At 42.0% G+C, this 27613-nt stretch overlaps 1 protein-coding gene across 8 annotated transcripts in view; it reads right to left on the reverse strand.

Annotated features, from left to right (window-relative positions):
• The window catches only part of sec16a (SEC16 homolog A, endoplasmic reticulum export factor), a 95525-nt gene that overhangs the window by 21416 nt on the left and 46496 nt on the right, over window positions 1–27613 (reverse strand). For 3 of the 8 annotated variants that reach the window (XM_063073736.1, XM_063073729.1, XM_063073730.1), the window contains 16 exons: window positions 27432–27570; window positions 25112–25351; window positions 24879–24976; window positions 20118–20199; window positions 18469–18586; window positions 17855–17966; window positions 16773–16878; window positions 16495–16635; window positions 14742–14855; window positions 14410–14620; window positions 13224–13463; window positions 12420–12520; window positions 10679–10729; window positions 8455–8634; window positions 4778–4849; window positions 3797–3853 (listed from right to left, as the gene is read on the reverse strand). In XM_063073736.1, the coding sequence (XP_062929806.1) occupies window positions 3797–3853; window positions 4778–4849; window positions 8455–8634; window positions 10679–10729; window positions 12420–12520; window positions 13224–13463; window positions 14410–14620; window positions 14742–14855; window positions 16495–16635; window positions 16773–16878; window positions 17855–17966; window positions 18469–18586; window positions 20118–20199; window positions 24879–24976; window positions 25112–25351; window positions 27432–27570 (2062 nt within the window). The remainder of the gene's footprint in view (window positions 1–3796; window positions 3854–4777; window positions 4850–8454; window positions 8635–10678; window positions 10730–12419; window positions 12521–13223; window positions 13464–14409; window positions 14621–14741; window positions 14856–16494; window positions 16636–16772; window positions 16879–17854; window positions 17967–18468; window positions 18587–20117; window positions 20200–24878; window positions 24977–25111; window positions 25352–27431; window positions 27571–27613) is intronic. The other 5 variants (XM_063073733.1, XM_063073732.1, XM_063073731.1 and 2 more) reach the window with 5 other exon arrangements.

Raw genomic sequence — 27613 nt, forward strand, 5'->3', positions numbered from 1 at the left:
TCCAGACAGCTCTTCCTCCCACATCCCTTCATTACACATCTCCAGACGCTGCTCCATTGTTCCTTATCTCTCCTTCCCCTGAGGGCAGGTGGCAGACCAACTGCTGATGCCACTGATGCTAGCCCAGGCCAGCAAACATCTTAATTTTATGTGTATTCTCGTAACAAGAGGTACAGTCAACGTTTCGGGCCAAGATCCTTTGTCAGGACTAACTGAAAGAAGAGATAGTAAGAGATTTGAAAGTGGGAGGGAGAGGGGGAGATCCGAAATGATAGGAGAAGACAGGAGGGGGAGGGATGGAGCTAAAAGCTGGAAAGTTGATCGGCAAAAGGGATACGAGGATGGAGAAGGGAGAGGATCATGGGACGGGAGGCTTAGGGAGAAAAAGGGGAGGGGAGCCCAGAGGATGGGCAAGGAGTTATAGTGAGAGGGACAGAGGGAGAAAAAAAGAGAGGGAAAAAAGGGGAAGAAAAAAAGCATAATAATAATAATAAATACATAAGGGATAGGTACGAAGGGGAGGAGAGGCATTAACGGAAGTTAGGGAAGTCAATGTTCATGCCATCAGGTTGGAGATATTTAATTTTTATCATATTTAAGTCCCTCAGTTATTTTCTCTCTCTCCTGTCTTTGGCATTTACCCATTCTTTGTAAACTCTAGCTCGACTAATAAAACTTCCATCCCATTAAAAGCTTTTGATTCTCATTAACATATCCAAATGACATTCACCTAAACGGTTTCTCAGCTTGTTTTTGAGTTGATTCATTAGGCTAAAACCTCGCTCACAATCCGCATTAGACGCAAGAAAGGTTCCCCCAATGTCCATCAACTGTGCAAGGTTGCAAAACTGTTCATTTTGAAGTGAATGCCACCATTTGAGCAAAATTTGAAATCGGTTTGGATTTAATTTTTTTCTTGCACGGAAAATTTGAACTCATTAAACTGTCTAACTATTACAATATTTTCAGCTAGAAATTCATGATATTTTAGACATAAGGCATTAACTTGTTCATCACCAAATGTGAAGTCACAATCTGCAATTGCGGAGAAATCAAAAGCTGACCATTCTTGTACCTCAACTTTGAACTCCTCTGGGTTTGATTGTTTTCGCTCTTGCTCATCTGCACTCAACTATACATGCTGTGACGAGAATACACATAGATTAAGATGTTAGCTGTCCTGTGCTGGCACCAGTGGGATCAGCAGTTGGTCTGGCACCTGTCTTCAGGAGAAAGAGAGATAAGGACAACAATGGAGCAGCATTTGGGGATGTTAATGAAGGGACGGGAGAGTTTAACGGAAGGAGAGCTGTCAAGATCGACTCCCCCTTTGAACCCTGAACTGTTTGAAGTGATGGACAGGCGATACTCCAGTAGGGGGATAAAAAGGGACAGGTTCGCTAAGGCAAGACACACACGACACCCCGAGGTAACGAGACCCTGGAAGCGGTGCGTCTCCCACAAGTCGAAGTTTTGGAGGGCTGGTCGCGGGACCAAGCCATAGACGCACAGGGTGGAAAGGCACGATCGGCGGGAACCTAGTGTGTGTTCGCCCTTGCCTGGGTGCCAGGTTCTCCGCAGAGAAACAATCGTATCTGGAAACGGAGGGGTCACGGTCGGTGACCTCAGAAGACATCACAAAGGGCTCGCCCGAAAGCTGACTGCAAAGAATATCGAAGGTCTGTGTGGAAGCCGTTTGAATATTCATTTGTTTTTGCTCTCTCTCTCCTTCCCCCCACTGTCCATCTCCCACGGCAGTGATTACGGTGAACTGAACTGAACTCAATTGAACTGAACTTTGCGTCACTTTGAAACTGGTCATTTACCCCTAGACGACGATAGAGCTTGATTGATCCTGTTATCCTAATTCTGTGTACCTGTGTGTTTATCATTGCTGAACTGTTGCATTTATTATCCTTTTGATTAGAGTACTGTGTTGCTTGTTTCTTTAATAAAACTTTCTTAGTTCTAGTAATCCAGACTCCAACTGAGTGATCCATTTCTGCTGGTTTGGCAACCCAGTTACGGGGTACGTAACAATGCGTAGCACTCCTGTTAACGGGTAATGATGGGTTCTGTTGCCTGAGCTTTTGTACATCGTCCAAGTGCGATTTACTTGTCAAATGACACTTCAAAAAGTCAAGTTACCAAATATCATCTCACTTCTTTCCACTAGCAAATTCTCCAGCAACTTTTGCATCACGACAATACAAACAGATAACTCCAGTTTCTTAATCATACATAAATATTTCTCGTAGCTGAACGTTCATGACCTCATGAGCTTTCGGTGTAACAGTTTCTACTATTTTGTTAAGCCATTCAACTTTAAACAAATTTGCAGTTCTTTTGCGCTTCACGCCCTTTGCTTCTTTTGAATTCGACATAGTGAATCAATATTTTTTCCAATAAAAACTTAGTAAGCTATCTAAAGGATTTGAAACAGATCTTTGTAAACTTTACGATAGGAACACTGCCCGCCAAACATGGCTGCCACCGTGATGCAGCTGTACAAACTGGAACAGGATTGGTAAGGTGACGTAGTGATGTGCATTGTAGTATTTGAAAAACCGACTAACTAGTTAACAGAAACAGTTAGCTAAAAGATTATTTTCAATAAGTATAATTATTAACTACTACATTATTTTAAGTAAATAACCTTTTGAGCGCACATTAATTTCCCTTGTGCGCTGGTTGAAAAACGGGCGTGCACACACACACAGCTTAGAGGGAACTATGCTTCTGCGTACTAGCTTATGCCGTAGCCTATGCAAGTGGCCTACGGTGTTGTGAGCATTTATACTTGTGTGTTGGTGTGTCTGCGTCGCGCTGCAATTCACCGCCAAAACTGAGTTTCTTCATGTTGAAACTCAACACGAAGAAACTCAAACTTCGAACAATGGCAACTGAAACTGGAGGAGGATGAATTTTCTGTATGTACAGTGTAGTTTCACTTAACACAATTGGGAATTTTGAGCCAAAATCGATTTGTTGAAAAAAAAATCGGCACGTCATGCATGCACACGCACCTTCCCGCGCAAGACTTCATGGTCATAGTAGTTTTTCCTCGGGGTAAACAAGTTTAAAGCCAGCGTCTTTTTTTGTAAAAGCGAAAATCCTCTTTCGGTTAATGAAAACAGGTACTAATGTAGGTCTTTCGTAAAAGCGAAATGTGTCCTCCATAATTTCGGAAGTCTGTAAAGCTTTATGGAAAGCATTGCGGCCAGAGTTCCTTCCCTGCCCTTCAGTTGCCCAATGGGAAGCTATTGCAGCATAGGAGGAAATGCGATGCTACCAAGCGGACCAATCACATTTGTTTCGGTCTGCGTTGCTGTGACACATAGTTACATTTTGGGAGTGGTGCGCGTTAGGCTACGGCATAGGGTTTGCATAGAGTACAGCGTAGGGTTCGAACCCTACGCTGTACATTTGACGCACAAGTATAAATCAGCCTTAAGATCTGTTAACTCAGCAGACTGTGGTTCCGTTGAAAGCTTTTCACCATTTCCCTTGTGAGTGAACATTCTTCAGTCAGCCAGTCAAGGTTTGAGTATCCACTCACATCACTGAATGATAAGCTTGATCTCAGTTTAAAGTGTATCGTAAAAACCCACCTGGTTTACCACTATCTCTAGGGAAGGTCATCTGACATCTTTGCCTGCTGTATGTGAATTAAATCCAACATCACTGTGGATGACTCTTAATTACTTGCTGAGGCAGCTCACCACCACTTTTAAGACAACTATCATATTCCAAAATTCAATAAATGCATTCAGCGAGGGAATATTTGTATGCTTACCTCTTCCTCTGGTTCATTCAGATTCACCCACCGCTGCTTCTTCTCATCCCACACAATCTGTGCACAAGAGACAACCAGTTCAGACCTCTTGCTTTCATCCTTCACCTCAAGACCTACTGTGGCACAAGGTGAACACTCCTCAGGTACCTCGCACCCAGGGGGGCCATGCTTTCAGTACAAGGACTGGAGAACTCCACTCAAATGTAAGTCTGTCCTCGCCAAACACTGAAACAGCCACTCCAAGCATCGTTGTTTGAGGGGAGAAAAACTAACAAGTACAAAGACACCACGGTCAAGTATGACTGTCATCGATCAGTGAGTTAAAAGTTCCCACCAGAGAGGCCACTTCCATCCTAAGGATTTTCTCAGGTTATAAATGACTTGTGTCCACTCAGGAACAGAAGTAGTGCATGATTTCCTATAACCTGCGATGGACATTTCAAACCAGCTACCATGCAGTCTTGGCAAGGAGGTCCAGGATGATTAGACACCAGACTTGGTAGACACACACACAGGAGCACAGTGATTGATACTGACAACCTTACATCTCTTTTCCTCAGCTCTCTATCTTTTCTCTCCTGCTCCACCAGGCACCGCTGCCCCAACCAGTAACTCCCACACCTCCCTTTCCCCCCACCCCCATCAGATTACATGGCTGTCCCTGTCTCCTCACCTGCTGGTCCTTGTCCTTGTCATCGCCCTCCCTCTTTGCTCAGATGTTTTGGTTAGCCCACTCCCCCTTGCTCCCTCTCAATGTCCATGCACCTTTTCTATACCCATCGTTCCCAGCCTTGGGCCACTCTAAGAGGATCACTGCTCTCCCCTGTTTAATTTCCTCAGGGTCGGCCGGCTGTTCCCACACCCAATCCCAAAGGCGGCAGCACATGAAGTGCGTAGCCCAGCCAAGAGCACTGCAACACCTCCTGGACAATCTTCACTTCTTCCCTTGTTCACCCTCTCAGTAGCTGAACAAACACTCACCGACTTATTTTTGTCGTCTGGTAAATGGGCTTCATTCTTCCTGCCAGACCGTAACCAGCTTAGCCACCCACCCTGAGGCAGAGAGAAAAACAAATTTGTGTCTTTTATTAAAGATAATTAAATATTTTGTCCTGGGAGGAAGTAGCAGCAGTCTCACCAACTGTGTCAAATAAAGATGCTGGAGTTTCTTTCATGACTCCAGCAGGCATGGGTCATCCCACCTTCAGAGTAATTAGAAAAATAACTGCCTAATTTTACATGAAAAATAGCCATCACCATAAAAACCTACCGGCCCCCTCCCAAAATAAGGATCCAATTCCCACAGCCAAATAATAGAAAAGTTTGAGGCAAGTACAATCACAATGCTAGAAAAGAGGACAGTGCAGGGAAGTAGAATAAACGTGATTCTTGTCGGGGCCACAAGGCTTTAGGAAAAGAATCAAAAACATGAGAAAATCTGCAGACGCTGGAAATCTAAAGCAACACACACAAAGTGCTGGAGGAACTCAGCAGCTCAGGCAGCATCTATGGAAAAGAATAATGATGAAAGGTCTCAGCCCGAAACATCAATGATACTCTTTTTCATAGACGCTGCCTGACCTGCTGAGCTCCTCCAGCATTTTGTGTGTGATGCTTTAAGTAAAGAATGTCAGGAAAGGTGGGAAGAACTTTGCTGTACTACGCTGTATCCCAAAAGGAGCTTTTAATGTAATCCTAAATGCCTGAAATGAAAAATGCTGCATACCCAGAACCAACATTCTGCAATAGTACAAGGGTAGTTAAAAGTAAGGCAGCAGGAAAGTGAAGGCCCTCTAGGTAGTAATTATAGTCAATACAAGTCCTATTGCCAACTGAATGCAATACTAAGAAAGGGCGCCAAGTCTGCTGGGGAGATTCACTCATTCCTCCACACACCTGAGCAAGTTCTCTCGGCTACAGAAAGCTCACTTCACTGGATATTTTCCCCTCCCCGCAACCCCTTCCACCTCATCCCAGTATAAGTACCAGTGAGGACAAATACTCAGAATCAAGTTTAATATCACTGGCATATGTCGTGTAGTTTTTTAGCTTTATGGCAGCAGTACAATGAAATACAAGATAAATAAATATAATGAAAAGACTGAGTTACATTAAGTATATGTCTATTAAATAGTTAAGTTAAAATAAATAGCACAAAAAAACAGAAATAACAAGTAGTGAGTTAGTGTTCATGGGTTCAATGTCCATTCAGAAATCACATGGCAGAAGGGAAGAAGCTGTTCCTGAATCACTGAGTGTGTGCCTGTAGGCTTCTGCATCTCCTTCCTGATGGTACACTTGATGCTTCAAATAAAAGGAGTACAATCTCAATGCCATTCTCACTTGGTCGTAAAGGTCCACTTGTTGGAGGTGACCACCTGACTCACTGTATCTAATCTGTGGCCCTTTCCAGTCTCCCCATAGAGAGAGTTAAGTGCACCAAGTTCCAGTTCACATCACTGATGACCCCACCTGGTCTCTTAATATCACCTCGCCGGACAACAAGACACAGCAGCACCTCCACTTTCTAAGAAGATTGAGGCCAGCAAGGCTCCCTCCTCCATCTTAACTGCATTTACAGGAGCACCACTGAGAGCATCCTGACAAGTTGTATCTCCATCTGGTATGGGAGCAGCTAATCATCAGACCGTTAGTCCCTACAAAGGACTGTAAGGACAGCTGAGAGGATCATAGTGGTCCCCCCATCATCCATCGAAGACATTTAACAGGAGCACTGTAGGGCCCTTACTATCATTAAGGATACCACCCATCCATTCAGCATCTTCTTTGACTTTCTACCATCAGGCAAGAAACTACGAAGCATAAAAACAAGAACAGTCAGGATGAGAAACAGCTTCTTCCTCCAGGCCTTTAGGCTTCTGAACTACCTGCCTCATTGTATTTGAAGTGTCACTGTTCTGTACCTTACAATATTTCATATTAATGCACTCAGTCTGTTATTTATGTTTGATTCATCTGTAGATTTTATCCTTACATTCACATTTAGATGGAGACTTAACGTAAAGGTTTTTACTCATGTATGTGAAGGACGTAAGTAGTAAAGTCAAATCAATTCGATGCAGTTATCGTGTGTTATGTGTACTACTGTGCTTTACTCCCTGGTTCGAAAAAGCTTTGTTTCGTTTCTATATACATTATATGGTTATATACGTTACATACATCTATATAGTTAAATGACAATAAACTTAACTTTAAAGTTAATTGTATTTGCTTCCCATTGGACTTTCAAAACATAATCAGTTGTGTAAACAAATTTTTAAAAAACCTAGTTTTCCCAGTTTCTTCTGCTTATTTGTCTAACCTGTGCTCTCTAGCTACCAGCCAATGGAAACAGCTTATCCTTTGTTTCATTAACATTTTTAATGTATTCTCCTCCAGGAACAATGTACAATTCCTCAAATGTAAATACTGCTGCAAGCACTGCAGGGCATCAGCGAGGCTGTGGCTCAAGGATACGTGATCTATCTGCATGATGGAATGGTTGGGTTTGTGGTCAAGATGCAGATCGGTGGGGCGGCAATTAGCGCTGAGGAAGTAGGAAGTCTGCAGGAGGATTTGGATGCATTAGAAGAAAGGGCGTAGAAGGGGAAGGTGTAATATAGAGTCGGGGAGTGCACAGTCATTCACTTTGCTAGAAGGAATTGAAGCCAAGAACATTTTCTAAACAGGGAGCAAATTCAGAAATCAGAGGTGCAGGGAGACTTGGGAGTCCGCGTGCAGGATTCCCCAAATGTTGACTTGCAGACTGACTCGGCAATAAAGAAGGCAAATACAATGTTAGCGTTCATTTTGAGAGGACTAGGATATAAAAGTAAGGATGTAATGCTGAGTTTTTAAATAAGGCATTGGTCAGACTACATTTGGATTACTGTGGGCAGTTTTGCTCCATATCTAAAGGAGGATGTGCTGGCGTTGGAGAGGGCCCAGAAGTGGTTTAGGAAAATGATCCGGGAATGAAAGGATTAACACTAGGTACGTTTGATGGCTCTGGGCCTACACTTCCTGGAATTCAGAAGAATGATAGGTATCTCACTGAAGGCTATCGAACATTGAAAGGCTTAGGCAGAATGGACATGGAGAGGATGTTTCCAATTGAGAGAGAGGGAGGACCAGAGGGCACAGCCTCAGAATACAAGGACATTGCTTTAGAACAGAGGTGAGGAAGAACTGCTTATTCAGAAGGGTAGCAAATCTGTGGAATTCATTGCCACAGATGGCTGTGGATGCCAAGTCATTGGGTATATATATTTAAAGCGGGAGTTGATGGATTCTTGATTAGTTAGGAGAAAAGGCAGAAGAATGAGGCCGAGAGGGAAAATAAATCAGCCATGATCGAATGGCAGAGCAGACTCAATGAGACAAATGCTCTAATTCTGCTTATGGTAGAATGAACGTTGCAGGCTAAGAATTAAAATGCGAACCTTTCCATTCCACGCACATCCCAGGAAACCCTACAACAAAATACTGAGGGATAGTCAGGAGGACCTGTGGAGAGTTTCAGAGCGCCAAGGTGGGGAGAACTGAAGTCCTATTGATGTTTGGATGGAGACCAACGTTGTCAAGATGACAATCGAAAAGAAAAAGTCTATTAATTTAGTCTATTTTGGAGAAGCAGGGAAAATCAATGATCTTTTTACCTTTGCTTTTTTGCTCTCGGGTTGCTCCCGTTTAGGTTCTTTCTTCCCGTCCAGAGCTGTGTTGGCAACAACCTCTGGCTGAGGCGGAAGTGTTGGTTGGTTAGATGCTGAGCGATTTCTTTCCCGGCCCAGGCTATGGTTAGATGACTCAGAGGTTGTTCGTGAGCGCCTCCCATATGGCTGAAACAAGGCAAATGAGCATCAAAGCAGTGTGTGGAACCCAGCTCTTGGCAACAGACAGAAACCCAGTGACCCGACCTTCCAGACTCAACTGGCAAACCAGGAGGCATCCCAATTTGAATGCAAGGCAAACTGATGCCTCACTGATCTCTCATAACCCACATTCAAATCATGCCCTTGCACTTTATATCAAGATTTTTTCTTCTACACAGTTGAAAAAAATCTGAAATTGAAAAGTACCAGACTGAAATTCATAGATTTTTGCTGAGGCAAGGAATGGGTATTATAGATGACAAAACCAAGGCTAATAGATTAAACTAAGGCAGAGGCTGAATACTCTCCCAATCCATATCCATAACGAGAATAAAATAGCAGCTGATGAGTGATTTTAAAAACGCAAACACGAGGAAATCTGCAGATGCTGGAAACTCAAGCAACACACATCAAAGTTGCTGGTGAACGCAGCAGGCCGGGCAGCATCTCTAGGAAGAGGTACAGTCGACGTTTCAGGCCGAGACCCTTCGTCAGGACTAACTGAAAGAAGAGCTAGTAAGAGATTTGAAAGTGGGAGGGGGAGGGGGAGATCCAAAACGATAGGAGAAGACAGGAGGGGGAGGGATGGAGGCAAGAGCTGGACAGGTGATTGGCAAAAGGGATATGAGAGGATCATGGGACAATTCCACGTCCCATTCCCATTCTGATATGTCTATCCATGGCCTCCTCTACTGTAAAGATGAAGCCACACTCAGGTTGGAGGAACAAAACCTTATATTCCATCTGGGTAGCCTCCAACCTGATGGCATGAACACTGACTTCTCAAACTTCCGCTAATGCCCCACCTCCCCCTCGTACCCCATCTGTTATTTATTTATATAGACACATTCTTTTTCTCTCTCTCCTTTTTCTCCCTCTGTCCCTCTCACTATACCCCTTGCCCATCCTCTGAGATTTTCCCCCCTCCCCCTTTTCTTTCTCCCTAGGCCTCCTGTCCCATGATTCTCTCATATCCCTTTTGCCAATCAACTGTCCAGCCCTTGGCTCCATCCCTCCCCCTCCTGTCTTCTCCTACCATTTCAGATCTCCCCCTCCCCCACCCACTTTCAAATCTCTCACTAGCTCTTCTTTCAGTTAGTCCTGACGAAGGTTCTTGGCCCGAAATGTCGACTGTACCTCTTCCTAGAGATGCTGCCTGGCCTGCTGCGTTCACCAGCAACTTTTATGTGTTGTTTAATGAGTGAGTTGCTTGTTTGGAGGGGTATGTCATTTAAAGAAGCAATTTTGGACTATTATTCCAAAGATTTTGCATTATCGCTTTCCTTCTAGATCTAGAACAGGCAACTTGATCTTTCTAGGATTAGGTAAAAACAATTATTGCTGCAAGATGGAAGGCAAACTTTCTCTGATTCAAAAAGTGCATGTAAGCCACTTAAGCAATTAATCATTTGAACAGGAATACCAAACTGAAAAGCCGGCTGGTAGCGTAGTGGCATCCGCACCAGACTTCGTGGCGAATGGTCCCAGGTTTGAATCCAGCCGGCTCCTTGCATGCCTTCTATCCGTGCTGGGTTTACTGATCATTTCCAGAGGAAGTATCTGTGGGAATCTTGCACCAGTTTGCTGTAATTTAGTCATCCACCCACAGAAAGGGGAGACATAAAATTCACAGGGCATAGGTCTTCAAAAATTACTGTGTCACAGTGTAGCATGGAAAACTTTTCCCAAATAGCTCACTCAGAGGGTTAGTCCACATTTGCCTGCATCTTCTCCCATTGTAATCGATGTGCAAAATTATTGGGATGTCAAACTGGCCTTGCAATCTGATGTAAGGGCAGAAATTTGCCAATCAAGGAAAAATGATTTCAAGGCTGCAAATATTGAGGAAACAAATGGCAGAGAGTGAGCACATGAAACAGAAAAGGGTGCACGCACAAGGAAGAGTACAAGAGAGAGGCCAAGGCATAGAAACCCTTCACCAAAAGTGCACCAATCTAAAATGGGAATACAAGCGTCAGAATCTTAACACTGAGCGTCAAGAGTTGCGTACCATGTGCAAAGATGACTGAGATGCTGACCTTGATCTTCTTCCCGGGGCCTGCTTCAGACACAAATGTGCAACGATGTTAACCTCGCATTGCTACATGGACATTTACAGGAATTTACCTTTACATTTGTATGCGTTTCACACGATGAAAAGGAGTGTGACTTAATGGGGGGGGGGGCCAGAACTCATACATTTTATAATCAAATACTTGCTGAGGAGCTTGCATAATAAATGCCACTAGATGCAGTACAGGACTGCCTGTAGACTAAATCCCAGTGCCTTAGAAGACATGGGGAGGAGAGCACATATAGAGCACAAACAAAAACAGATTTGGCCCAAGCAGTCCTTATTTTCATACATCATGGTGTTTATGCATGGATTGAGCCACTTCCTGCTGTTCCTCATGTAATTTCACTGTCACCTCTATACCCGCCCCCTCACGCTTGTCTCTTAATTGCATTTATGCTATTTGTTTCTACCAATCTGCGCCTTGTAAGGCATGAAAATGCCCGATGCAGGCCTCTCATGGTCTGAGTTGATGTTTTACCAATCCCTGTAATAGTGAATTCCACATTCACACCATGTGGCCATGGGAATAATAGTGCACCAGTAGTCATCCTCCAAAATTTTATTGGTTTTTTTGGACAGCTCCCATTGATGAAAAGTAGCAAATGTATCTCCACTTTTTTTTTTCCACGGAAAAAGGTGAAAGAGAAAATGGAGTACTACAAATCAGAGTTATATTAACAAAAGGAAAATTCTAAATCTATTAAGTAGTAATCGAACACTTAGAAAATAAGAATAGCACCAGGCAGTGTCTCTGAAGCTATCCTCAGCCATAGTGTAACACATGAAATATTCTTTTTCAGTAAGATAGATTATGGCAACAAACTGAATATTTACAGAGGTATGGGATCAGGGACATACTTAATAGTAATGTATCCTAAACTATCAGCTTCGATAATTTCTCTCAAGGATCATTGCACATAAAATTATCAAGCAGAACTGCTAACATAATAGTGGGAAAAAGGGAAAGAAACCTTCACCTCATGGGAACATTAATGTACATAGAGCTTGTACATTGTAATAGTGAGAGCAGCAGGCTCTCCTCAAAGGTACAGCACTTGATCTGTACCCAAAAACTTGTGGAAGGATAAGTTCCTCCTCTGCACAGTAGAGGGGGGCATCTCAGCAAGAACCAGAGAAGCTCTTCACAGGTGACAACCTCATGCTATGACCAACCTCTCTGCAAACCCAAAACATGTTGCAGATCTCAAGTTCAAAGTAAATTTATTATATGTATTGTGTCACTAAATACTACCCTAAGATTCATTTTCTGGTAGACATTCACAGTAGAACAAAGAAATACAAAAGAAATAAATGAAAAAACTATGAAGACTAACAAGCAACCAATGTGCAAAAGACAACAAACTGCAAACACAAGAAAACCAACTAATAATAATAAATAAATAATGAGAATATGAGCTGTAGAGTCACTGAAAGCGAGTCCACTGTGTTCAGTGTTGAGGTGAGTGAAGTTACCCATGCTGGTTCAGGAGCCTGATGGTTGAAGAATAACACCAGGACTAGATCAAATAGTGAGGTCTTCTATGTGGAGAATGGGGCGAATTTAACAAACTTCAGACCTGCATCAGCTAGAATACTGGATAAGACCAAGGCAGTGCAATTGCTCACTAAATTTTAAATCGATGATCATTTGGATATTGGAATTTAGCTGCCTTACCATTTTGGCCATTTGATCATAGAAATCCAGCTGCCCAGATTCCCCAAAGCTGTGTCTTTTCATCAATATCTGGTGATTGATGGAACTGGATTCTGGAGGAGCTGAGGAAGAGATGAAGATTACTGTACAAGAATTGGCCAGCTTTACCCTACCACCATTTTTTTTTTCTCTCTGCTTTCTACAGAAACCCAGCACCTTTTGCTCTCTTGCATGCTGCTAGATCTCTGCTGGAACAATCTCAAGAGTCCACAATTAATCCTAATTTGAAAAGTTTAGTTCTTAGTGGCCTGCTTAATATCCATTACCAACTGGACTTTGTTTTTTAAATTTTGTCATGAGATGAGATAGCATTTACTGCCAGTCCCTAAACTGCGGCTGGCAATCACACTATAGTGATAGGTGGAGAAACAAGGAGCAAGGGTAGGAGATTTGCTTTAGAGACATTAGAGAATCAAATGTTTTTCTTTCTTTTCCACTTCTCATTGGTGAGAACAACTTTAAAAAACAATCCAGATTAATTGTATTTAAATTGCTCCAGTTGCCAAGGTGAGACTCAAACTTGTTCATGGTCCAGAAACATCAGTAATCAGTATCAGTGTTTTTTGTGGGACTTTGCCCCATATATGCATCACTGGATTAGTACGACTATGTTTAAGAATTTAGAATAATGATTTAGATCAGAGACTACGTGTATCTGAGTACCGGCAGAGAAACGTTAAGAGTTTCTCAGATTTTGTTAAAATGTTCTATCACCTGCTCTAATGCCAGTAGACCAGACATTAAGCGTTGACACTTTGCACTAACCTGCATTGTCAATTCCCTGTTGTTCCTGCACCGTTGGCAGGGTCTCTACTGGGGGCCCTGCTGGAGATCCAGGGAAGGGGCCTTTAGAGAGATCACAAGGTTGCCTGAAAGCAGAGTTGGGCGATTGTCCTGGAAAACCAGGTGAAGTATGAGTCGGTGAATAGAGGGGAACAGTGCCATCAGTCACAGTCTGCGATGATGGGGCTGCCATCATCCTCCCATCCAGTACAGTATGAGGGGCTGCAAGAAAATCAAAGCAAATAAAACACACAAACAGGCAAAGACCACTCAGCTTGCAGGATGTAACAAAGTAATGTGAGCACATCGTCCTAGTTTTATGGCCAATATGCATCTCAAACTTATTTACTGTCTTGGTTCTATAAACCTTAAGCTTTGCTGAACAAACATTCATCAATCTCATTTGATTTATTCAAACAACCAGAAGCTAAAATGGCTTTGTGAGAGAGTCTATTCTCAGGGATTTTAATCTACAACATCTCAACTGAAGAATATCTCTATTTTGAAGCTGAAGATCAAATGGAATTTCAATAAAACAGAACTACTTCAGAACAAAGCAATCCAAATACATTTAAATAACTAGTATTATGAAAAAAATATAAAAGCACATCTATTTTAAAGCAAATTATAAACACATTAAAAACAAAGTGTATATAAATATAAAATAAAAGCAAAATATAGCAGTCCAGACTGCATCTATGGAGAGAGAAAGTGTGAACGCCTCAGGTCTATGACCTTAATTCAAAACAGTAGCTCCAAAGGAAAGTTACCAATTTAACACATTAACTATCTCTCTCCTTCCACAGATGCTTCCTGACCTGTCAATTATTTCTAATATTTTTTCCTTGGTTTCGAGCATCTGTTTCATGCTTTGAGCTATACATTTAAAGACTGAATAATAGTAATAACTCCAAGAATTTTTTTAAAACTGGGGGTGATGAACATATGCAAACCACTGCATTTGTAGTATAATAGCATAAAAGCATTTAAATGGGATGCCAGAAAGACAGGAATAGAAGGAGGTGTGAAAGTGTACGTTGAATGAAGTTTGCAGCAACTTCTTTTGAGCTTTAATGTGGGCATTTCTGTGCAAAGGGTTTAAAGTGGTTAAGGTTGCTGAAGGTGAAGAATAGGAAAACATAAGCAGTGCTTTACAGCTTTTGGGTACCTGCGGGCATGAGCTGAACACCCGACACTTCTGTTGATCCTACATCTGGCGCGAAAGACGTCATCAGTGGATTCTCCATTCCCGTGACCTCCTCCTGGGGGCCTGCGGGAAGCTCTTCAGTATGGTTCACCTGGTCATATTCCGAACTGGGGGTGCTAGAGCAGAACGGCTGGGGAGTGGCTCTACCCGACCCACAAATAAAGCCACCATCCTAGAGAACAAATAAAGAGATGGAGAGTAGGTGACTGGGTAAAGGAGAGAAGGAACCTAGGGCTGTACGTAGAATGGAAGAATGATGACTAGCTACCAGAGGTGCATAAAGATAATCTCACTTTCGTCTGGATTTCCATCTGACGGAGCTGCTGAATCCAATCTGGCTCCACGTGCAACTCATGCTCTGATCGTTCCTTTGACTGAGGGTCAGAGAATCGCAGCTGGGAGGAAATCTGATACAGCACAGAGAAGACAACAAGTAGTAATGAGGGGAAAGGAAGCAGAGAGAAAAAACATCATGTAACCACCATTTAAACCCAGTCCTGGTAAACATCTGCGTTTGGTTTTCAGGGGGCAAGATTACAGCTACTGACCAAACTATTGCTCATTGTGTCACTCAGCTGAGTGGGAGAATGTCAAGTTTAATCCTGTGTGAACCTGTATGTTCACACTGTGTAAGAAAAACTAGTTTCTTACCAAATGGATATGAAACCTCAGCACAAAGAGGCCCTTCAAAAGATGGCTCATGTCAGCTACTTGTAGATATTTAAACAAGTCTACACTGTTCTTTTCTTTATAGACCTGCAGTTCTCCTGTTTGAGTATTAACTAATTTCATTGTGAAAATTACCACAAAATCTTGTATAACCACACTTCCAGTTATTTAATAACTGCAAAAACCACTTTTTAAAATCTGTGCATGTAGCAAACCATTATGCTTCCTTAATTTTCATTTAACTGAGGTTTTCAAAAATTTAAATACTTTGAAAGATAATTGGGTGGAAACAAATTATTTTCACTTAGATTCCTGTGTTTAAGAACATGTCTAGTTACTCTAGTCCTTGTATGCATATCTTCTTTCATCCTGGTACCTTTTCCACATCTAGTCCAGGTAATGGACATCCTAAAATAAGCCACCCAAATCTAAAAATCATCTACATATTTAAGATTTTCATTTTGCTGCCAAGCCACAAGTTACAGGATAAAGCTTTGCAATTTCCCACAACAGGATGTGAATTCATAACATCTTGAATGCTTATCTAGAGCAACAAACAATCTGCTAGAGGCACACAGTTGATCATAGAGCATCTGCTGGAGTAAAGGAATTGTCAACACTTCATGTCAAAAATTCCAACGCAGGGCTTTGACTTAAAATGTTGACAATTCTTTTCCTCCCGCATATGCTGCTTAACACGCTGAGTTTCCCCAGCAGTTTGTTCCTCTTGTTTGCTAGGTTGTCTAGGTCGGGAAGCACAATATCATACTGTGGTTGCAGCATATAAGATTCAAATCAACTTGCCATTAACTTTCCTTAGCACACCATCCTGCACCACAACGAAGAGCAAATATTTCAGACTGGACCTCCTGCCACATTACCAGTTTGACATCACAATCATAATGATATCACTCCCAGCTCCTCCAACACCTTTGCCATAAGATTGAAAAAGACCTTTCGCTGTCCAAGGGGAGGCACACTGGTTGTGCTGGTAGAGCCACTGACTCAGTACCTGACCTTGGCTGTTGCCTGAAAGTATTCTCATGTAACCCACATACTTATTAATGCTTATAATTACATTGAGTGTACGTCAGTAGAAAATGTCATTCAGGTCGACAGGCTCATCCCCTACACAAGCCATTCTCAGCTTTCTGCACCTCACCTCATCAGCATAATCTTACATTCCTTTCTACATGTTCACACATTTTCTCCTTAGATGCACCTCGTTTACCTCGTTTACATTTACACTTTTTTGTAGCAAAGTTCCACTTTCAAGTTTCTTATTGTATATGCCTTACATTTAAAGTCCCACAGCTTTGAGAGCTTTTTTTTTAAAAAGAAAAAGATATGCCTATGTTATATAGTCAGTCATTGTACCTGAATGAGCTGTCTCAATAACACTGGTGAATAATACGCTGGATTCCTGAGAATAGTCCTCGCGATAACTTCACAGTAGTGAAAGGCTTGTGCTGCCAAGCCCACTTCAGCCAGTCGACAGGCATATATAAACTTAAACACCTAAGGAGTTTGAATAAAGTTTGCATTATCAAAGTGACAAGTTCAAATACAACAAGCTGTCAGCTTCAAACAACTAGGAGCTTTGGATATGGCTAGGGAGGAGAAAGTTAAGCGCAACTTTTGAGTTTATCTCATACCTGAAAGTTGGGAAGGAAGCAAGTTTGGCTGCCCAAAGCTTGTGCATACTCATATGCTTCTGTACGCTGGATAGCTTCATTTGAAGCAAATTTCAGGAATGGCCAACTGAAAATAAAAACAATTTCAAGACAAATCGGCTTTTTAGTAATAATTCCTTAGTTACTTTGTTGCTGGATGTATGGTTAGGAGTCTTAAGGGAGTTCAAATTGTACAAAAAGCAAAGTGAGAGTTATGCCCACCCTTGTTAGGACCAATTAACATCCCCCACAAAAGTCTAGGCCAACACTCCTGAAGTTGTACAGAGAGGAGAATCTTGCACTGGTGCTGCAGCTGCTCTATAGGAGGAAAAGTTGCATCTTTTGTGTGAGAAATTAAACTGACGCCCAGTCAGATGGAGCAGCATGGGACTTTTTAATGCTCTCACCAATTTTCAATCAACACCCGAGATTATTACATTACTGCCACTTTTGTATTATGAAATTTGGCTACTACATCCCCCAACTTAATTAGTGAGTGCATTTCAAACAGTGTTTCATTGGATACGTGCACAAGCACCACGTGAATACTTGAGGCTCTTCTCCAATGAACTACCAACTAAACAGGACACAGCTCACTGAGCCTACTGTATTAAATATTTATTCCTTTGAAGAGCTAAATACGCTAGAAATAAAGCTTGTGGTCTACTGATTCTATGGTCAGGTCAAAGAGCAGAGCAATGTGTGAAAGCTGAGATCATACCCAGGGTAGATGATCAATAGTAAAACAAAGCCTAGTCAAATCACAATGGGAGATGAAGGAAAGTGCTGTCTCTCCTCAGAATGCTTCCATTGTCAACGTAACAAAGCTGTTCTCAGTATTCGATATCTTACACTTGTGCCAAAAATACCCAGATTCTTTACTACTTTGCTTCACAGTCACAGCTCATATTTGGCACATTTTGAAGCATTCTCTTCTTTGTTTTTGCAGTACAATTTGCATGAGGGTCCCCAATGCAAAAACAAATAGTTAGGATTAAAAAATTTTAAAATTAATGAGTTCCCTTTTACCTGCTTAACAAATACATGCCGTTACATTAGCTCACCTGTGATTTGAACCAATCAGAACGAGTTTTGTGGTTTTTCTGGTGTATACTCCAAATCCCACCTGTGCCATTAAGTAACAGAAATGGGAGGCATCTAATAGTCCCTTAGCAGCTGTAAAAATAATGCAGAATCCTTTTGTTGACATCTTCATACCTTCATTCAGCCCCTTACACCTGATTTTCCATTTCATGAGAATTTAGCCAACTTGCATCTTTATTGTACTCAGTCACATTAGTTCTGCAATCTTTAACACCCACATTCAAGAAAATTCCCTTGAAATTTACAATTACCATTCCCAGCTACTTTAAGGGAGGATTACAGATTTCTGCTACCCTTTGTAGGAAGTACCATTCCCTGACGATCCTCTTAAATAACATGGGTCTAATTTTGTTATACAACCTTGCTGATTGCAAACCCCTAAACCACAACTGATCAGATATCAAACTAATTCAATGGCAGAAAAGGTTCAAAAAGCAAATAACCGAAAGTGGAGGAAAAATCACATTTTTTTTAATAAAAGAAAAGAGCAATGAAACAAAAGGCTCCCAGGAAAAGGGGGGAAATGGAAGAATAAACATCACGACTTCCAGAAATTTGCGGAATTAGAACGTACCAAGGGTGTCTCCCATGGTAGTGATGGTTCTCCTGTCCAAGTCTGGTCCATTGGAAAGGTTGGACAGCACCATGGCAAGGTGGGGTCGCCAATCTCCCCACTTTTCATCGCCACAGCACTGAAATGTGAAAATAAGCACAGTCAGGCAAGTTACAGGCTAGAAGTCCTTACGATTATGAGATAATCTAGTTTCATAACAAGTCTCTGAACAGGCACACTGTGGTACAGCAAATCAGAAGCCAAGATTAGAGAAGTGAATGGAGAACGAAGGAGATTGTGATGCTTTATCAGAGATGCCTTCTGTTTAGTACTATTCTTTGCTAAAAGCTATGGGTTTTCGTAGTACTATTTCACTTAAAGCAGTCCAGGGTATGTCCTATTGAGTTTGAATGTGCCAATGGTCAACTTGATCGCCAGAAGCATCACCTGCAAGGCTAATCATCTCCTTCTCACTTTTACTTTCTGAGGTGAAACCTAACAGAATAAATGGCAGTGATGCTTCACTTCTCAAAGAGCTCAACACCTTTTATCCACGTGGTCCTAGCTGAGGGGTCAGCAGTGGAAGGACCAGCAGTTCGAGTTCCTGCATGTCAAAATTTCCGAGGATCTCTCCTGGGCCCAGCGTATTGGCGCAAGCCGTCAGGAGTTTGAGGAGATTTGGTCCATCACCAAAGACATAAAAATTTCTATAAATGTTGGGTGTTAAGCATTCTGACTGGTTGCATCACTGCCTGGGGCCTCCAATGCTAGATCGCAAGAGGCTGCAGGGGGCTGTAGACTCAGCCAGCAGCACAGACATAACACTCCCCACTATCAAAACCATCTCCCAAAAGGTGGTGACTCAGGAAGGCAGCATCCATTATTAAAGGTCCTCACCATGTGGAAGATGGCCCATGTTCATTATTACCATCAGGGAGGAGGCACAGGAGCCTGAAGACCTCACTCAACAATTTAGAAACAGTTTCTTCTCCCTACCAGATTTCTGAAAGATCTATGTACATGACCTCATTCCTTTCTTTTCTGCATTATTTTAAAATTTACAGTAATTCTACGTCTTTGTATTGTAGTGCTGCTACAAAACAGCAAATTTCACATCATATAAGACAGTGATAATAAGTCTTATTCAGTCCTTCCTGACACACATACGTTTTGCAGCAGGGCTATCTTAATGTTAATTATTCTAGTTTTGTTATTAAAAGAATCCTGGGAATGCAAAGTCCACTGCTGGAAACAAGCTCGAGCTGCTGCAACATTTTGTAATAAATTTATGAAGAATTTGAGGACTAGGAGGTTATAGAGCAGTTGGATTTTTTGAAAACCCTAACAGGCCTCCAATTGTATTAATTCAGAATAAAATGAGTTTTTCTTCCAAAAAGAGCAATTACGGAAATGCTTAAAGGAAGGGAAGCTGCTGTCCTAAATGTCCACATTATTTATACAGGGCTGCCTGGTTTGAGCCTATATAGGACGTTAGCCCCACATCAAAATGGCCGATTCCAAAGTGATTCAGAAAGACAACTGTATCAGTCCATGAGGGACTACACCGAAGAATGATTAAAGGAGGAAAAGATAGGTTTCTCCAAAGAAAACTACCCAGGATGTTCTCTGAGTCAGTGTGCAGTAAGTCTATAAGTATAAATTAGACTGACCGTTGCTGCGGCTGGCATGCGCCCAGACATCAACTGGTACACTGTCTGCAGAGGATCATTAATGGGCAGGCTGTTAGCAAACCTACACACAGAGAATAGAACTCAAATTATTAGACGCATACATTAAAGATCAACTTTATTTATCACGTGTATGTGAAAATATCAAAACAAACAGTGAAATGCACCATTTGCGTCAATGACCAACACAGTCCGAGCATGTGCTGAGAGCAACAAGCAAGTGTCATCATGTTCTGGTGTTAATACAGCATGCTTACAAGTTAGTAACCCTCACCCACACATCTTTGGAATGTGGGAAGAAACCGACACGGTCACGGTGAGGACGTATAAATTCCTTACAAACAATGATGTGAATTGAATCCTGATCACTGGTGCTATAAAGCATTACACTGCCCGATACACTATTGTGCCACCCTATACCAAGGAGTTAACAACAGCAAAATATTATTAACTCTGCCATGGACAGTCCCAAGCCCCACTGCAAAAGGAGTATGATTGGACACAGGGCTAGCAACCGCATCCCTTTTAAAAAAAAGTGTTACAAGAAATGCCAACAGAAGCTCCACAGCTCTCTTCCCCGGGAGAGGAAGGATACACCAAGTAGATGGGCTACAACTGGGAAAACCTGAAAGACCGGCCCAGGACGGAGGATTTTAGTGAGCTGCCTATGTCCCAGTAGAGGTGATGGACTTAAGAAGATGATAATGGAAGGGCAAGAGCAGTCTGTAATCAATTTGCAGCTTCCTCTTTTCTCCTGAAGGTGAGGGCAGCAGTCCCTCATCTTTCCCTTCATCCCTAGTGCTTATAGTCTAGTTCCCTTTTAACATCTTGTGAACACAGAACCCCAATTTCCCAATTCTGATGAAAATAATTATAATGCAGAAAACAGGATGCCCCTTTGTCTGTAAAGTGGTTCAGACACAGACTGTCTTCAGTCAAAACATGACTTCAGCCCAGATAAACAGTGTCAATACGCTATTCATTTTCAGGAGCTACCATTGAGTTGGCCTACTTCTCCAAGAGATCTGGAGAAGATTCTAAAGCATAACACTAGATTGATTCCATCTTTTCACTGGAAAATACTGGTTATACCATACAATAGCAACAGGTAAGTGGCATTTAGACAAGCACATGAACAGGCAGAGAATGGAGAAATACAGAATCTAGGAGGAGTGGAATTAGTTTAAATTATCATCGAGACCAGCAGAGGCACAATGGTCTGAAATATCTGTTCCTGTGCTGTACAGTTATGTGTGTTATGTTTTATAATGCCCTGGAATTACTAGACCAGGCAAAGTCTAGTCAGACATTGTGTAACATTTACTAAGCACTGCACAGCATGCACACCCAGTGGCCACATTATTAGATACCTAATGTGATTGAGTAGCCACTAAGTGTATGTTTGTGATCTTCTGCTGCTGGAGCCCATCCACTTCAAGGGTAGATGAGTTGTGCTTTCAGAGATGCTCTTCTGCACACCACTGTTGTAATGTGTGTTCTTTTGAGTTACTGTCGCCTTCCTGTCAGCTTGAACCAGTCTGACTATTCTCCTCTGACCTCTCTCATGAAAAAAGCATTTTCATCCACAAAACTGATACTCACTGGTTTTTTTTTGTTTTTCACACCATTCTCTGTAAAATCTAGAGACTGTTGCTCGTGAAAATCCTAGATCAGCAGCTTGAAATACTCAAACCACCCCATCCAGCACCATCATTTCACAGTCACTTAGATCACATTTCTTTCCCATTCTAATGCTTAGTCTGAACAACAAATGAACCTCTTGACCAAGCCTGCATGCCTTTATGCATTGAATTGCATTACAGAGCAGATTTAACTAATAAAGTGGTCAATGAGTGTATTTACTCACTGAGACACTGAAGAAGCTCAAGATGAAAAGCCCAGATTCAGCACCAAGCCAATCCCATATGCCTTGTAGTCTTGCTTCTCTTATTACTGAATAAAACAATATTGGGGTGAGGAAGGTGACTTGAAGGCAAGTGAGAACGGCATGAACACAGGACAATTGCTGTGGGATATTAGCAAAAACCCTAAGCTGCAGTGGTCAGCTCTAGCAGCTTATAATATTAAATGAATATTTTATATTATATATTATTCTAGCTTTTGCTCCTTCCTTTTCCAGTCCTAATAAAGGGTCTTGGCCCAAAACATTGTGTGTTTATTCCCTTCCATAGATGTTGCCTGATTTGTAGAATTCCTCCAGCATTTGATGTGTTGCTCAAGATATCCAGCATCTACAAAATCTTTTGTTTATATAACTTTTAACAATTTTGAAATACAAAATGGTTTATTTTATCCCTATTGTAAATTTTTACTTAATTTATGCAGAAATGTCTTCATGGTCTTGTCATATTAGAATTATCCGACCCACATACTAATACTGCCGCTGGCAAATGAATTTTTAAAGCATGAAGCAGCTTCATAATGGAAGCAATTTAGTCCACAGACATAACCATATAAAAACCATATAAAAAGAACTATTACTTCTATAACAAGAATAAAACTCAAGGAGCTACAAATAATCAAATTAGACAGCATTTATAAAGAAACAGAACTCAAGCTCCAGGTCAAAAGCCTTTCAAAAAATCTATAATGAGGCGAAAAAAAGTGTATTTTATGTCGCAGAAAGAGGGAAGGATGGAGAAAATAAAGGAATTTTTCCTGATTATAGGGCAGAAACTAAACTTGTCCAGGTGACATGATGGCTCCAGTTGTCATCTATCGCTGAGGGCCAACAGAGAAAAAATAAAACACATTGGAACTAAGAGATGCAGGGCCCAGCAGTTGCTGGAAATACACAGATCTTCAGGCATTTGTGGAGAACTAAAATGAGATAATAGATGATTTTACATTAGTACTGATCAGCTCTGATACAAAAAGGAAAGCCTGATCGTCTGAAACTCAGTCCTAACATGATGGGGTTCGATTTTACAAGCTTACATTAGGTTTTGTTGTAACTATGGAGGAAGCTAAATTACAGTACGTCACACAGGGAGTGGAATAAATAATTGACAAGCAACTGGAACCTCAGGGTCGCTCTTGCTTGCAAAGCAAACAGTGTTCTGCAAGGCAGATAACAAACACATACAACACAGCACCAGCAACAAATGCAACATACTCAAATGGAAGCACCAGTGAATTGCTGCTTTGCCTGGAACTTCGGTTCAAGTCACTAGATGATAGAAAGTGGACATGGTAATAGGGCAGGCATTGCATCTCTGGTGGCTGCACGTGATATTAGAAGCAGAGGACCAGATCACACTAGAGCAATGTCACTTGGACAATTTTACTATGTACCTTATCGCAGATGTATTATTTTTGTTCTCTCCACTTTTCTCCATCTTTGCAATTTTTAATGTATTTTGGTATATTTCCATTTCTGGTGGATCATGGAACCTGAAACATTAACTGTCTCTCACCGATATTGCCCAACCTGCTTACCATATCAAGCACTGTTTTAATGTCAGATTTCTAGCATTTGTAAAAGTTTTCTTTAGTTTTGATTATGTGGGATAGTTTATCTGCATGGCCTATCCTAATTACTTACCCACAAACAGTGATGGGTAACCAGAACACAGAAGTTTACAATGTGGGAACACCTGTCTCAAACTATTCCATTCACCCTGATACTTATCCAGTTTCTCCTTCACACTATTTGCCTGAACCATGCTCTTGTGGTAATGAGATTCAGATCCATTCTGGTTAGAGACTACGCTTAAACTTCCCCTTGTAAATCTTGATGTTTACCTTTTAATTGTGCCCCATTTATACGTTTCCTATCCAAGTGGATACATTGCTAGACTCCCCCTTTTAAACCCCTTCAGGGCCTCATCCAGGATAGCACCGCCTTCTCCTTGAAAGGTTTACCTATTCTTTTAATAAATCTCTCAGCACTAGCATCAACCTTAAAATTGTGGATATAAATATTTTGGTGCAGGCTTATCCTGTTTGGTTAAGAAGACAGACAGTATCAGACAGCAGAGTGAGGCAGTGCTAATTATAAAATCTAACAAAGTATTGATCACTGGAAGTAAAAGCCATTGGCTTCACCTTGAGTTTCTAAATAAAGACTTTAGCAAAAATTACCAGATGCAGTTGCTTTAAATTCATATTAAAAAGTATTTTTAGCTTCGACATCCATGTGCAACAAAATATTGTAACCTTAAATAATTAATGGAGACATAAAAGGGAATGTAAAAATCTGCTTTTTGTTAAATGAACAAGGCTTTTATTCTGTACGGCATAAACTTTACTAAAAGCTCTATTCTGTTTTGAGTTGATAAAAATTTCCTTAGTCTTGTAGGTGATTTATATCTTAACAACAACAGTGATCGAGGGAAGCCAATCCAATTGGTTAGGGGTGTGTGGGGTGGGTGCTGTTAAACAAGGAGATCCACTATCCTCTATGCTGAACAAGGAGGGGTGTGGTTTTTACTCGATAATGATGGCTTCTGTTATATCAATTTGACTTTTGCTGATGTCACATTGGTAAATAATTCATGTATGAAAATGGTTCGATGAGGTTTTGAGCAAAAACGTGTTTGGACATAAATGTTAAGACTACTTGTCTCATACCTTCTCCAGTGGTTGGTGATGTCAAAGCTGCAATACTGCACAGTTCCACAAATGTGGTCTACACGCGTTTAATACAGCTTCTGCTTGGTAACTGTATTCATGCATCAAACACAAATGGCAACTTCGGACATTGTTGAATAGAGACCCTACCTGGTCATGACCTTTGCATGCGTCCGACTGTCCATTTTGCTGGCGAGTAATAGAGCATGACCCCACAGGCCATGCTTCATTGCAGATTCCAGGGCATCCTGCAAACACATCTCAGTTAATAACGATAACTCTCTGAAAGGGATATGCCATGCTGCCCAACCTCTCTACCTTGAACTCTTTCATTGGAACAGGCATCACCCAACAAGGACAGAAGATATGAATCAGAAAATTACCTTCTTACGGCCAAAGAGCAGCAACTCCCGGAAGCGCTCCGTGTCCTTGCTGGTACACTCCACTATGTTGCTATCAAGGAAGCTGTCAGCAAGGAGAGATGTGCAGGACTCATCCTCAGCACGTGGGACCAAGTCATTGTTGAAGTCAATCAGATTGGCTTCATTTGGTGATTTGCCAGGAAGCCAGACAGATCGGTGTTCCCTCAGCAGGAGCTCTGCAATGTCTGTACCAATAGCTGTCTGTAATGCACATTGATACCAATAAACCCTTTTGCTTACAATTCCAATCTATGCATAAACCAATTAATTAAGCTCTGATTCTCGAAGCACTCAACCAGCAAGCATCCAGCATTACCAACTCCCCAAGAGGAAGAGGATAAATGGAAAACACAAAGTGTTTCTGCAGATGCTGAAAATCCAGAGTAACGCAACAAAATACTGGAGGAACTCTATGAAGAGGAATAAACAATCAACGTTTCAAGCCAAGATCCTTCAAAAGAATTCAAAATGAAGGTTCTCAGCCTGAAATATCGACCGTTTATTCCTCTCCATAGCTGCTGCTGCCTGACCTGCTGAGTTTCATCAGCATTGTGTGTGAGTTAAGCTTGAGAAATGGAAATACATCTAAAGTTCTAAGTAAATTTATCAAAGTACGTATGTCACCATATACAACCCAGACATTCACTTTCTTGCAGGCGATCATAGTTAACAAGAAAAACGATAGAATCAATGACACAAAATATTCTGCAGATGCTGGGGTCAAAGCAACACTCACAACACGCTGGAGGAACTCAGCAGGTCGGGAGGCATCAGTGGAAACGATGAGTCGACGTTTTGGGCCGGAACCCTTCGTCAGGACTGTAGAGGAAAGGGGCAGAGGCCCTATAAAGAAGGTGGGGGAGGGTGGGAAGGAGAAGGCTGGTAGGTTCCAGGTGAAAAACCAGTGAGGGGAAAGATAAAGGGGTGGGGGAGGGGAAGCAGGGAGGTGATAGGCAGGAAAGGTGAAGAAGGAATAGGGGAAAACACAATGGGTAGTAGAAGGAGGCAGAACCATGAGGGAGGTGATAGGCAGCTGGGGGAGGGGGCAGAATGACATAGAGGTAGAGGAAGGTAGAGGAAGGGAGGGGGAGGAAATTACCACAAGTTGGAGAATTCTATGTTCATACCAAGGGGCTGGAGACTACCTAAACGGTATATGAGGTGTTGCTCCTCCAACCTGAGTTTAGCCTCATCATGGCAGTAGAGGAGGCCATGTATGGACATACCTGAATGGGAGTGGGAAGCAGAGTTGAAGTGGGTGGCTACTGGGAGATCCTGTCTGTTGTGGCGGACGGAGCGGAGGTGCTTGACGAAGCGGTCCCCCAATCTGCGTTGGGTTTCACCAATGTAGAGGAGGCCGCACCGGGAGCACCAGATGCAATAGATGACCCCAACAGACTCAAAAGTGAAGTGTTGCCTCACCTGGAAGGACTGTTTGGGGTCCTGAATGGTGGCAAGAGAGGTGGTGTAGGTGTTTGTCCCTACACTTCCGGTAATTCCCTCCCCCTCTCTTCCTCTATCCCTATGTCACTCTGCCCCCTCCCTCAGCTGCCTATCACCTCCCTCATGGTTCTGCCTCCTTCTACTACCCATTGTGTTTTCCCCTATTCCTTCTTCACCTTTCCTGCCTAGCACCTCCCTGCTTCCCCTCCCCCACCCCTTTATCTTTCCCCTTACTGGTTTTTCACCTGGAACCTACCAGCCTTCTCCTTCCCACCCTCCCCCCTCCTTCTTTATAGGGCCTCTGCCCCTTTCCTCTACAGTCCTGACGAAGGGTTTCGGCCCAAAACGTCGACTCATCGTTTCCACGGATGCTGCCTGAACTGCTGAATTCCTCCAGCGTGTTGTGAATCTATGGAAAAAAAGTAGTCGACATTTCGGGCCAAGACGCCGACTGTACTTTTTTTTCCATAGATGCTGCCTGGCCTACTGAGTTCCTCCACCATTTTGTGTGAGTTACCTTGAAGTCTATTAAATTTAGTCTCATGGAACACCCATCAACACCTGTAGATGGTACTGTACGTAACTACAAAGAGACAATTCATTCTCATCCTTTGTTGTATAGCTTATGCATACCATTCTCATCCCTGTCTGTATTCCTTACAACCGCGAAAAGAGACAAGTTTAAAAACTCCAGTTTGGAGGATGTCACAGTAGAAGCTGTCTAATACAAAATGCTGAAATCAAACATTCATGTATCAAGAAAAGCAATTAATACAAATAGGGCTAGGCGAAGGAGAGGGCATCAATTCTAGAAAGCTCGTAAAATATGGAAACTCACCCCATTTTGTCTACACAGTAGGACAATCAGTTCCCATAACAAGTTGGCAGACTCCTTATCCAGAAGCTCTTCGTTTCTTAGGCATTCTGTCGCCTTGGTCTGAGCAAAGTTGATGACATCAACTTTATGAGTCTCTTCCCTAAAAAAATCAGATCAGAACTTTAAAGTTCACTGAATGCTCA

The sequence above is a fragment of the Mobula hypostoma genome, chromosome 21 (assembly GCF_963921235.1).
Source record: "Mobula hypostoma chromosome 21, sMobHyp1.1, whole genome shotgun sequence".
Lineage (NCBI taxonomy): Eukaryota > Metazoa > Chordata > Chondrichthyes > Myliobatiformes > Myliobatidae > Mobula > Mobula hypostoma.